Source organism: Chelonoidis abingdonii, chromosome 15, assembly GCF_003597395.2.
Source record: "Chelonoidis abingdonii isolate Lonesome George chromosome 15, CheloAbing_2.0, whole genome shotgun sequence".
Classification (NCBI taxonomy): Eukaryota; Metazoa; Chordata; order Testudines; family Testudinidae; genus Chelonoidis; species Chelonoidis abingdonii.
Window position 1 is genome coordinate 4,113,751 of NC_133783.1, and position 13,121 is coordinate 4,126,871.

At 40.3% G+C, this 13,121-nt stretch overlaps 1 protein-coding gene across 17 annotated transcripts in view; it reads right to left on the reverse strand.

Moving 5' to 3' along the window:
• Positions 1–13,121, reverse strand: part of KCNMA1 (potassium calcium-activated channel subfamily M alpha 1) — a 902,086-nt gene that overhangs the window by 195,246 nt on the left and 693,719 nt on the right. For all 17 annotated transcript variants that reach the window (XM_075072755.1, XM_075072754.1, XM_075072751.1 and 14 more), the window contains exons 11-14: positions 8,984–9,089; positions 7,644–7,726; positions 5,133–5,202; positions 2,991–3,146 (exon numbers count right to left, since the gene is read on the reverse strand). In XM_075072755.1, coding sequence (XP_074928856.1) covers positions 2,991–3,146; positions 5,133–5,202; positions 7,644–7,726; positions 8,984–9,089 — 415 coding nt within the window. The remainder of the gene's footprint in view (positions 1–2,990; positions 3,147–5,132; positions 5,203–7,643; positions 7,727–8,983; positions 9,090–13,121) is intronic.

Below are 13,121 nucleotides of genomic sequence, written 5' to 3' on the forward strand. Positions count from 1 at the left end.
ATGTATTTCTCCCTTTCCTATATAGCCCTTCCTGACAATCCATATCATCACAAGTCCACTTGCAGTTGCAAAGGCTCTGAGTGTTGTATTGGTTCAAAATTTCCATCAATTAATGGTTACTGAGATGAAACAAATTTGTGTCTGTTGGGAGAGAATGTTATTTCAACTAAAAACAGTCGACATCTTGGCATTGACAGAGTGGAGATTTTGATTTTATTTAATATGCATCAATTCTCGTGTGTTTGTTTTGCCCCAGATATTAACAAACTCAGAAATCTGAACTCCCTGATAATATCTACACCCAGTTACCCACATGAATAATCCATTGTTTTTGAGTCATGATGGCAGAAATTGATGTTAGCCAATATTAACTGTTTTCTCTCAAAACGTTGATAAAACTATATATTTTTGTTTTAATCCTAAAACACTGCTGATACAGTGTTTTAGGATTAAAACACTGCAGAGACAGAATCTGAATAGCCTGCTGTTAGGAGCACAAAAATGTTCTCTTTGCCTGCTGACCTCCCAGAAACTGAATAACAGAAATTATGATCTATCCACTTGTTGTACTCTGCACAGCACAATAGTATCTAAGTGCCAGGCACAATAAGAATCAGCAACATTGCTGCCTCAGTATAAACCAATCTTCCCATGGTTATACTATACAACTAGAAACACCTGGTCAGAATCAGCAAGACTCCATCTGACTTCAGTGGAAGTTCAGAAGGCTGTAAACCCTCAGTGAAAGTCCTCAGAGCCTTGCATAATTGGGCCTGTAGGTTGTAGTAGAAATCATAAAGTTAACCCAGTGCTGATCAGTCAGTCCCATCTCATTACACTGCTGAAAAGGAGTGTACAAAGGGAGGAAATACATTACAAAATGAAGGAAATACAGAATGGGTGGCTTGAAGAGGGACAAGAGACTGGCAGAACAGGTTGCTGGTATCCCACTGAGCCTTGAAAGAGACATATGCTGATGGCAAGAGGGACAATTTAATGTCAAGATGCACAATTTTTAATCCTGCTTAATAGACAGATTATAACTACAAGATCTAAGTGGTTCAATTTCCTCCCAAGCCATGATTTTTTCTTGTTGATGCTGTCCCCAATTTTCTCAGTGAAAACTGTTTAAATTTAAAGTAACCTGCATTGAGGCAGTGGTTACTGAGGATACACACATGCCCTTCCTGAGAGAGGATGACTCACCTCCGACCCTAAGGAATGCAGAAACTGAACAGTGGAGCTTGCCTACATGAAGGGTCAAGAGCAAGGAAAGAGAAGGGCCCGTCCCTAGAAAGGTGCCACAAGGAAGCTGGTATATGCCAGTGTGAGTGCAGATAAAGCTCAACACCTTTGAGTGTCCCAGATTCTGGTAACAATTATTAGTAGCAGAGCAAGGGATGACACAGTGACCCTCAAGTGAACAGCAGTCCTAAAGAATATAATTAAAGGAAGAGACAACCACCTGCTTTGTGTTTGGTAAACTTTCTTTTGGGGATAAAAGAAGGGAGGTGATTAACTTCAGAGCTGCAGCATGCCAATGAACTAGAGAGAGTTCAGCAAAGCTGAGCTTGTGAAGATAAAGGAGTTAAAGTTCATGGTTTGATAAAAGAAGCAAAGGGTCTAACTGCACGTGTTAAAGTGAGGAGGCCAAGTTTGCTTTCATATAATTTGGCTTCCATACTGAGAAGCTGAATTCTTCTGACCACATATACTTACCTAAGATGGCTTCTCGCACTAGAGTCTCCAGCCCCTGAGGATCTATGATGACTTTCTGGGAACTTCAAAAAAAAGTTTCTCACAGCAGTCTCAGAAACCCCAGCTTCTATCTCATGCAAAAAGAATAAATATCAGACAGCACTGCACTGAAGGCTCCCAATCACTGGAACGTGCACCCAAACTGGCCACAGTCCTCCTGTCTTTCCCACCTGGTATTCTAGGAAACCCTTGCCCACTTTCATGATGGACTTCAGGAGCCATGGCCCACCTCACATTCCATCGTGTCCTGGCCCCTGATCACAAATGCAGAATTGGAAACTGGCCAACCTCTATGTCTAGCAAGAATGCCTGAAAACAGAATAAGAGGAAAGGAACACTGACTAAGGCTATGTCTACATTACACGCCTTACAGTGGCCCAGCTGTACCACTGCAGCTGTGCCACTATAAGGTCTCCTGTGTAGCCGCTCTATGCGGATGGGAGAGAGCTCTTCCGCCGGCATAATTAAACTACCCCCAATGAGCAGCAGTAGCTATGTCAGCAGGAGAGTGTCTCCCATTGACATAGTATTGTCCACACTGGAGCTTTTGTCAGTGAAACTTATGTCATGCAGGAGTGTGTTTTTTCACACCCTGACCGACAAAAGTTTTATCAACAAAAATGCTAGTGTAGACATGGCCTAACTCAGGTGAGATCTTAGTCTAGAGAGATGGTACTGTTGCCCCAAAAGGGTGGGAACAACAGCACTACAAGATTTTGCAAATAAAGCCCTAAGGGACTCTTTGACTGAGGAGAAATAAATAAAGGAATTATGTTGCACGAGGTTTGGGCTTAAGTACAAACACATGGTCCATATTTATTCTCACAGTGAGAGGTCCACTAGCCACTTGATGTAAAAGAGCAAAATGATCATTCTTTTTCTCTAGGCGCTTTGGAGCCATATGGGATGCATATAAGTCATATTTTTGTTTTAACAGCAGAGGCTTTCCTGATAGATAAACATGTGGTTTATTTAAAAAAAGAATTGAAATGAATTGTGCTTTGAACAATCATTTAATGGCCATAGATGTGCCAAATAAAAATAAAAACATAATTTTTTAAGAACCTGGCCCACTGCCCAATTTATAACAGAATTTGTGTGTGTAGTATGTGTGTGTTTCACCAAACTGGTTAATGTGTCCATATCTGTTTTGAGTTTAAGCTGTGCTCTCTACTCAACCCCGTGCCAAATTGAATCCCAGGCTAACACACTCTAATGAGACAAGATGTTACCTTTATGAATGACCTCATAGAGAAGAGATTGGCTAGCATTGTCGAGAGGCCCGGTGCCAGGCAGCTCTGGGCTATGAAACCCAGCTTGAGCTCAGCAAGACAGATTGCGTCATCCCCTTCTTTCCAATTCCAGCTTGGGATATTTAGCAGATGGGCCTGAAGGAAGAAACACAGGTAAAGGACCCCAAATACTTTCCGTGCATTCCGCTAACACAGGAAATAGTCAACCAAGTGACAGCTAATCTTTTCCTTTAGTGCTGGACATCCTTTTCCTGTAGAAGGTAAAAATACAATTAGGGCAGTGATACTCAGACCTCAGTGATCAATATTACCCAAAAGAGCTACAATAGTGTGAATTAATTGTTTCATAAATTATTCTCACAAGAAAATGACTGACCAAGTATTTTACAATTGGTTGATAACATAGTAAAATCACATACTGTTTTAATATCATGTGCTGCAAAAAGCCACAGGAGACACATTAGAGCCACTTGCAGCTTCCAAGCCTCAGTCTGAGCATCACTGGACTAGAGGGTTTAAATCACTATTCCTCTAAACCAAAATATTTCCAATAGAATTTTTGTATCAGGAACTTCTCCACTTTCACACCTTTCAGTTTAAAACCTCCCAGCATCCCTCAAGATCTCATATTATGGTGACCTTCTGTCAACTGGATGGGAGGCTTTGTAAGGTTCATCAACAAAACTGAAGTTGTTACATAGTGCTATAAAGTTTTCATTGCACCCACATCTGTGTATACACCCTCTTACAGCAATCTCAGCTACTCCCGGACAAATAAAAAACACACATAAACCCCAGAAATCAACCACAGGTTTTTAATCTAGCCCAGCCCTTGAACAGTATGGTATAACTTGTACTTTTCTGGTTTCTTCCACTCCCAGAATCAAATAAGCACAGAGCCTGGTGTAAGGAGCCTCTTCTCTCAGGCTTTTGATTATGGGACTAGTGCACAGTGAAATAATGGACAAAAACAATCAGCCAGTGATCTATATGGGTACTTCCATATATAATTGATTTCACATCAAATTTTCCTGGGAAATAACTGAGAAAAACATGTTTTGCCAAACTCAAAATAATTTAAAGAAACTCAAAATTTTACAGAACATTCTAGAGGATTTTGTGAAATGCAAAACTCTAGTGGCCACTTTCATCCTTCTATCACATACACTTGTATGCATGCACATGAACACAAATATTTCCTCCTCCTGATAATCTGATTATCACCATTCATCATTTTTTCTTTATTTCCTCATTAATTTTCATTAGAAATATAAAGAGAAAATGTGTTTTTAATACAACATGCTTCCCACTGAGGGCCTTTAAAATACAGAAATAGCATGATTCTGTTCCACAAAAGAAGGTGGACCAAATTCTATATGTTAGCTGTCCTCCACTCATGTACGCGCAGGGGACAACCCAGGCAGCAAAAATCATGCTGTGTAAAACCAGGTGGATCCTGAGCAGACCTAAACTTCTTTAGCTATAGTTATAAAGAGACAAGGTGAGTGATGTAATATCTTTTACTGTACTAGCTTCTGCTGGTGAGAGAGACAAGCTTTTGAGGCACACAGGGCTCTTCTTCAGGTCTGGGAAACTTAATCAGGGTGTTATAAATAAGTACAACATAGAACAGATTGTTTAGCATAGAAGTTAATACATATTTCACGAGACCATTCAAGGTGAAATGAAGGTGTGGACCCCTTTGGAAATCTTAGGCATAGTCTGCAGACCCCAGGGTTCCACAGACTGCAGGTTGAAAACCACTGTTCTACAGTAATCCCATATACTCTCCTATCTGTATAGGTAATACTAGCATCACACATGGTTTAGTGAATCAAGTTGGGCCTTATTTCACAGGAGGTGTGTACTTACAAGCCCAACTGAAATCAATGGGAGCTGCGGAAGCTCAGCACCCTAGGATAACAAATATCCTAGGGTTCTGATAAGGTCCCTGGCATATCTAAACACAACAGAATTAACTCTTTAGTGGATTTCATGACAACTTGTATTCACATGTTCCCACTGAGAAAGAAAAATGCTTTCCATTTAGGCAGCTAAAATAAGTAGATGTGGGAGACTGCAGTATCTCAGAAAAGCGAGACCCCTTGGTCTTCTCATTACCTTGTTATGATACTGCAGCATCTGAGTGATAATTCTTATCTTCGGATGGTAATTCTTTATGGAAATTACTCTTAAAAAAAGAAGAAAGACAAAAATTAACATTTTAGCTGATGGACATCTTGTATATTCTGCCATTTTTCCTGTAGACGCAGGCTTGTGGACCTGGTGTTTCTGAGTCTGTGTTTGAGCATCCACACTGCACTGTAAACCTGGGTTTACAATTTCTGGACCTGGGTCTCACAGCTATGCTAACACTGCACTACACACAGCACTACATAAACCTTCTGACTCAGACCTGCGGCTTGACCAGCATCCACGCAGCAAAATGACAGGGCTTGGATCTATTCCACAGCTGGACTTGGGCTCTGATCTACCCCTCCAACAGGGTTCTAAGAACCTGGATCCGCAATGTTTGCGGACTCAAGTCAGACTGATCTGTGTGTGGATGAAAGGGGGACTTGGGCTCCAACCTGAGTCAGAGCCCATGTGTAGCGTGCAGAGTACACATACCTTCTGAGAGCAACAGTCTGTTACAACTGTTTATTACAGCTGCTGCCAGAACTGCACTGCAGGCAGATGGGAAAACTTGCACTGCTGACTTATTCACAAGATTAGAGAATAAAGTTGTCCAATAAAGTTGTTTGAATCTCTTTTTGTAGGGAGGAGAATTGAAGAGCAAAGAGAAGAGTGTGATGCCCCCCTCCCCCTATTAATGTCCCATTTCTCACTGAAGTGTTTAATTAATTCAGTTTTACCAAATCAAATTAATTTATTGTGAGATCACACAAGATAATTCTATTCCCAATAGCACTTTTACATTTTATTACATTAAAACATATTGAATCCATTTAAGAACACACTAATCTGCTTCTGGAATACTCTTTAATCTATGTATTGCAATTAAATTCAAGCTAAGGTTTTTCCCATCACATCCCCAATATCGTTTTGGAAAATAAAATGAGCATACTTAAACCCTGCTCCTTCCACAGGCATCCCACACTCCAGGCATACTGGGCTTTTTGCGGTGAAGTATTTATTTAAATTTTAGTCCTGTATCTACCTTCAACTCATAGAATGCAAGCATCTGACAAGCCAAAAAAGTGGTTTATAATACTGGCCAAGTCATTGTATTAGCTAATTTTTAATGGATCTTTTACATTTTAATTTTAAAAAGGGCTGACTGGTCTCCTGAAAACTAAGGCTGTATGAGCGAAATACAAAAAATGGAGGACTCAACCTTATTTTAACTTACTTTTGCCATTTCCTTACTTCTCCCCCACTATGTGAGACTAACAATGGCATCCCTTCTCTTTAGGTTTTAGAAGACCAGGTGATATTTGTTAATGGGGTTGGAGAATAGTAACCATTGACCCTGCTATGTAAATACTGTTAATATACATAGAATCATAGAATATCAGGGTTGGAAGGGACCTCAGGAGGTCACCTAGTCCAACCCACTGCTCAAAGCAGTACCAATCCCCAGACAGATTTTTGCCACAGATCCCTAAATGGCCTCCTCAAGAATTAAACTCATAACCCTGGATTTAGCAAGCCAATGCTCAAACCATGGAGCTATCCCTGCCCCCCTTCCCACCATGGCATAGAGGTGCAGGGCATTCTACCTCTGCTGCCTGGGAGAGCCAACACCATTAATATGGTCTTTCAGCTCCATTCTTCTAAAAGATGGGACAAACAAAGAAAAAAAAAAGAGGGCAACTTCAGACCCCCACTGAATATAGGGCTTCTTTTTATAATACAGCAATGAACACAACTACCTGCTCCATAAAACTGGAATCCTGAAGGCGGCTCCCTCCCCCTTCCCTCCTCCATGGAGAAATAAGGTTCAGCTGGAACAGGGGTTGCCAGGGAATTAATTAGGTTCTGCTGGCCCAAATTGCTGGAGACCTTTTTAAACCCTCCCTGGCAGGAGTGCAGGGGGGGAGTGAGAGAAGCTGCCAGTGAGTAGGTGCAACAAGACTGTGAACTCTTCCAGCAAGGAAGACTTGCACTCTTCCCAGAAGGGGAGAAAAACAGAGCAAGGGACTGCCTCAGAAAAGGATCAGCCAGACCCTGCGTGACCGGGAAGGATTTTACTTTGCCCAAGCCTGCGTCTCCAAGGAAAAAGGGGACTGAGCCAGCAGAGGAGAAACAGGTACTTTGCCACAGTGGGCATCCGTTTTATCCTCATTCTCCAGATTGAAATTTGTGGTACTGGCTGCAAAAAGATCTGCAGCTCACCTATGCTGGTTACCTGGGCTAGGACTTCCTCCTTTCATCATTTCACCCTCATGGACATACTATACCCAAGCCAGCCATTCCACCTTATACTTCTTCCATCTCCACGCTATTGAGCCAATTCTGTGCACTCCCTCAAATTAACTTCCTTTCTCTGGAAGCAATTCTGTGAGAAGTTTTCAACTGTAACAGAAGTGGGTATGGTCTGCCTAGACACCAGCAATTTGCTAGTCAGAAACGAGAATGACATCCATATTCAAAAACTCTTCAGGTTACCTCATAATATTGGAGGCATCTTCAGCATCTGGGTCAGCGCAGTATTTATTGGCAAGGATTAGGCATGCATCTGCTGACTCTATCTGAGACACCGAAAAAATAAAGCAAACATAAATAGAAATCTTTGTTTCCAATTTCTTCTCACAGCCACCGGCTTCTAAGAAATCAGCTTCTTCCTCCAGGACCAAGAACAACAGTTAATAGCTTTTGCTGTGTATAAACGTAGATTCTTACTCGTTATGATATCAGTGCCAATACTTACATGGAGCTGATCACTTTAACTTCTCAAAACACTTTCCAAACATTAAATATTACAGTGCTCATTGTAGGTAAATACTTTAGTTATCACCACTACCACTGATTACTAATGTTATTTCAGAGATTCCGAAAATGAAGCACCAAGAGGTAAAGGCCAAAGTTTTAAAACTCCATGTTGCAAGTCAGACTCCTCAACCCATAGGGGCAGGGACTGTCTCCCTGTTGTTTGTACAGTGACTATTACAATAGAGTCAGAGCTGCTGTTTGGGTCCTTGGGCAATAACATAATAAAAATAATACTAGATAACTGATGTTAGGGGCAAAGTTAATCTACTTGCAAAACTTACAATCATCAATCTTAGTCTAGTTAGCATAAAGCTGCAAATTTAAAATATAACAAAATGACTTTTTTTCAGTACATTTGGGCAAATCCCACACAGTAAAGCAGGGGATGGAAGAGAGAAGATAACAAGACTGAATTTTATAGCCATTACAAGGACATCATTTTATGCTGCTGATTGGAGCTCAGCTCAGCGTATGTTGTGTAAAAATGGACTGAACAGCTTTCGTAGCCAGAACAGGCAAAAATCCTAATTTCTGCTCACTAGAACAGCTTAACATTAGGTAAAGATCTTTATGATTTAAGAAGCTTGTTCACGTCCCATTAGAAGGACGTGAAATGGGGTAATGCTGCATATAAGTTTGGTATCTTTTACTCTTCTGAGCTTCAGGGTTTGCTTTAAGAGGACAGAATTATTTAGCATAGAGTACAGTACTTTTACCAATACACCCATCTTATTATAGTTAGCAAATATCTCAAATTGTATTTACTTTTTCAGGATACCTGACAATAGAAAAATGATGAAAAACTGTTTTCTAATTGCTCCTATGCAAGCGTGCCAATGATGTTTATAACATCAAGTTCTAAAATGTTAAACATTAATATTAACAACCACAGGATCTCTCCTATTAAAGTCAACTAAAAGATTCCCATTAACTTCAGTGGACGTTGCATGGGAGGTAGAAATTGCTTATTTAAGAGAAGACAGCTAGTAGAAATAGAGAATCAACAGAATCATTACCTTTACTCTTGCCAAGTCATGCGGATTGAGAACTGATCCCTGATAAAATTCCACCTGAGTGAAGTGTCGTTTAAAAAGAGCTTCCAGCTCAAGGTTAGGGGAGATACTACATTGGGGGAAAAAACAAACAAGAAGTCAGTTTGCACAATGTTTCTGTCCCACTCTTGTATTCATTTTTAAACTGTTTGAAATTCCATTGATACTTTTCTTGTGGGGTGAAAACAGTGGGCCTCACCTACTGTTAGCAAAGCTCCATTCCTTTCACTATGTATGTCCCTACTTACATGAGAATGTGGCCTACCAAACGGAGGTAAGAGCAGCTTCCCTGAATGTAGCAGCTGTCAGGGTTACAGGGTTAGCTGTTTTCTCTTATCTTGTGCTTTGCTCTTGCTTGTAAGAGTAAATAATACTTTGGTTTGAGAAAGCTGTCCAGTGGCCTGTATTAACCACTGGTCAGAAGCAAGACTCACACATGCCTAACCTGGTCAAGCCTGCTGAGTAATCACAGTTGGCATGTAAGGTAATGTAGATCAGGGACTGTCTAAGAGAGGAAGAATTGGAGAACTCCACCAAGGACAGACAAAGGCATGAGGCCTAACATCTGAAGGGAGTGCACTGAGAGAGACCAGAAAAGGGGACAGAGGTACAGCTAGTCATGGAACCATGACAGCAACTCCCATCAATTCAAACACAGTGAGGTGCTTTACGCTCTTTGAGTAACTATTCTGTCTCATTGACATAGATTCAGTATCCATACTGCTTGGCACAGCCTTGATCTAGGAATCATATAGAACAGCACAGAAAAGGTCCATATTGGCAGCTAGCGTTATTTATTAACTCTACTGCACCCGGGTTAATTAAGAAACACAAACAAACTTAGAAAATAGGACCAAAATTATCCATCAAAGATGTGCTCTTAGCAACATCAGTTCATATATACAAGAGCAATACTGAGCCCTAAAAACTCCTCGGCTTCGTTACGAATCTATCCCTGTTGGCATGTGAATTGAAGACCAAAGGATGCAAAAGCAGCAGCTTATTATTTGAGTGAAAAGAAAATCTGCCTAGTGTATGGGCTGCTCACTCAGACCAGACCACACAGTTATCTACCTGCACTTCGATGTAATTCCAGTCATACAGTCAGACTGTATAATTCATACAGTAAGTTAACAGCCACCAAGAGGACCTGATAATACCTTTAGATTGCATTAACTGTTACTAAGTGCATTCATAATAATTTTGTCATGTCATTTTTGACCAGTGGTCATTTTCACATAAGCGGGTAGTCAAATGAAAAGTAATCCATTATAAAAATGGGGCCCACACCTACCTAGCTCTCTTAGTAACAAAGCAAGCATTTACTTGCCAGGTAAACAGCGTCAATAAAATAAAATAAAATGTTTACTTGCAGTTGTGTGTGCCTTTACTGCAAATGCACGCTCAAATGAGTAGTAACAGCTTAGCCACCCATCCTCTGCATGGGCAGTTACCTGAGTTCTATAAACTATCGTTGAAAGTGAATATGCAATTGTGGGTGCAAGTTTGTCACACCTTTTTTGGTGCTGGAACCTCCAGATTTCCTTTGGAAATTAAGTTCCACATGGTCACTTACTACACTAATAAAACATGAGCAGTTACCAGGGATATCAACTGTATCCATTACTCCAATTGAATGGCAATATTATAAAATCAGCCAGGTAGCAACACTATGCATTTTCAACTTCCTTTATCCAATCATCACAAATGATTCTTAACCTTTTAATCATTTTGTCTGACAGGAAGGAAAGTGCATTGATATTAATGCACTTAGCAGCAAGCACTTATTCAAAAACAGCTCATGGCACTTACAAATGCATGCTGCTCCTGATAGGAAAAGACAGTTAACACCATATTTCTCTCAAGCAAATAGCTATTTCTAATAGCCTCTCCCTAAGACATGCCAATTTGATGTTGAATTATGTGTAATGGGATGCTAGTGACAAACAGCAACTACCTTTAAGCAAAATTGCTGACGGGAAGGGCATTCCCAGGCAACTAATGACTGGCTGGAGAAGTTGTGGCCCAGTCAGTCGTTAACTGACAGGAAATACATGACTTAAACACGATCACTAATGTTACCAGATAACATATATTTTTAAATAATGTAAAGCAATTGCTATTTCTATCTGCTTGCAGCATCACTATGTCTGTGCGACAGCACTTTGTTTTTGTAGTACTGCTGTTTTGCTAGTAGTCATAGTTTAATACAGTAAAACCTGAGAGCTCCAATACCTGAGGGTGACTGCACCATTTTCATAGATCTACATGGATTGTATCATTCCGTGCTCATCATCTCATTCATTTTTACAATTCAGAGTGCATCTTGGACTTCTCCAAACTGTTCAGAATCTATGAGCAGCTAAAAGGGAGGTGGAAAGCAGCAACATACCATGGAGCACTTCTTGTTACAGGATAATGCCAGTCATTTTTCAAAATTTTAGAATCCAACCATCTTTTAACAAAGTCATTGGAATGGGCTATTTCTGTTAATTTACATAAAACTGGTAAAATGTATTCATCTTCTGCAGGTTTGTAATCTCCTGAAGAGAAGATTAAATGCAGCAGAATCTCTTGCATGATGTTTGTGTTTGGAAAAGCAGCCAGTTATGCACCTCTTTAGGTAAGTTTCAGCATATATTTGAAATATGTCATTAGAATCAGAAAACACAGCTTTGCTGCAATTTAGCTTGCAACTGTTAGACAGATGAGGGATAAAAGCTGGAGATGAAGATAGACAATACACATACCTATAAATGGGCATTCCTAACATGTTTTTCCCCATAGATTGCATGATAGAAATTAATCTCCATAAACTAAACTTAGAACTACTATCCAGAGCCAAAGAAAACTTCTGCAGTATTTATTAATGTGTGTCGGAATATTATTTCTTATTTCTGAGTGCCATGCACTCTTTAAAATATACTTATCTGTAAATCTAGTGACAAACTATTGAGTTTTTCTTTAACATAAGGAGCACAAGTCTGAAGTCCAGAGGCTTCAAGTACTATTAAGTATGCTAGTAGGTGGGCAGGGGCGGCTCTAGGCATTTTGCCGCCCCAAGCGCAGCAGGCAGGCTGCCTTTACCAGTTTGCCTGCGGAGGGTCCCCTGGTCCCGCTGCTTAGGCGGACCTCCCACAGCCGTGCCTGTGGGAGGTCCAGAAGCTGAGGGACCAGCAGACCTCTCGCAGGCAAGCCACCGAAGGCAGCCTCCCTGCCGCCCCCGCTGAGACCAGAAGAACGCCCTCAGTGGCTTGCTGCCTCAAGCATGCGCTTGGTGTGCTGGGGGCTGGAGACGCCCCTGTAGGTCGGAACAATTGTGGTAACCAATAGGAAAACAAGATTTATTTCTCAACATTCCATTAGTTGTTCAATGTTGGCAAATATGCTGTTCAAATCAGGATAACCAGGGATGATCTGATCTGTCATGGTATTTATTTCTTCAAAAATTCAGATATGTATTTAATTCATTATCCTTCATTAATTATTATTCACTAATTATTTAATTAATTTGAAATTTATTTAAACTATTTCTCTTGTACCTCCTATTAGATCAAGGCTTCTCATTCTTTGTACAGAATTTACTTCCTTAATTTATTAACTGCATGTATAAAATATACTTGGTCAGGCCTCCTCTTCTGCGGAAACATTATTTTGAGAATGGTAGGAAGTTTTTTGTTTTGTCAAGTTTTAACTAACAAGGCAGGGCCAATCTGTTCCTTTTTTCTTCTGTGCTGACTTGTTTCCACTTGCAGTAGGATGCACCACAACACAAACACCTATTGAACAATCTAGCAATTGTATACCAGACCAATGCAGTCTTTGCTGAGGCTTAACTAAAATTAGTTAGGGTCAAATATCACCCTTAGATGCATATGGTTCCAAATGAAGTCAACATGAGATCTTTTGTGCATCTGATGGCAGAATTTGGGCCCACTGAGCAGAAAAGAAATGAAAAAATTTTGTGCAACTGCCTGGAGAGTCTTGAGACTTTCTTATAGAAAGATATTGAGCCTGCCCTAGGAAAGCAACTGATTTTGATTAATAATGGATACAAATATTTAGAAACTGATTTTTAGGCCTCAGTAATCTAACAAAATAT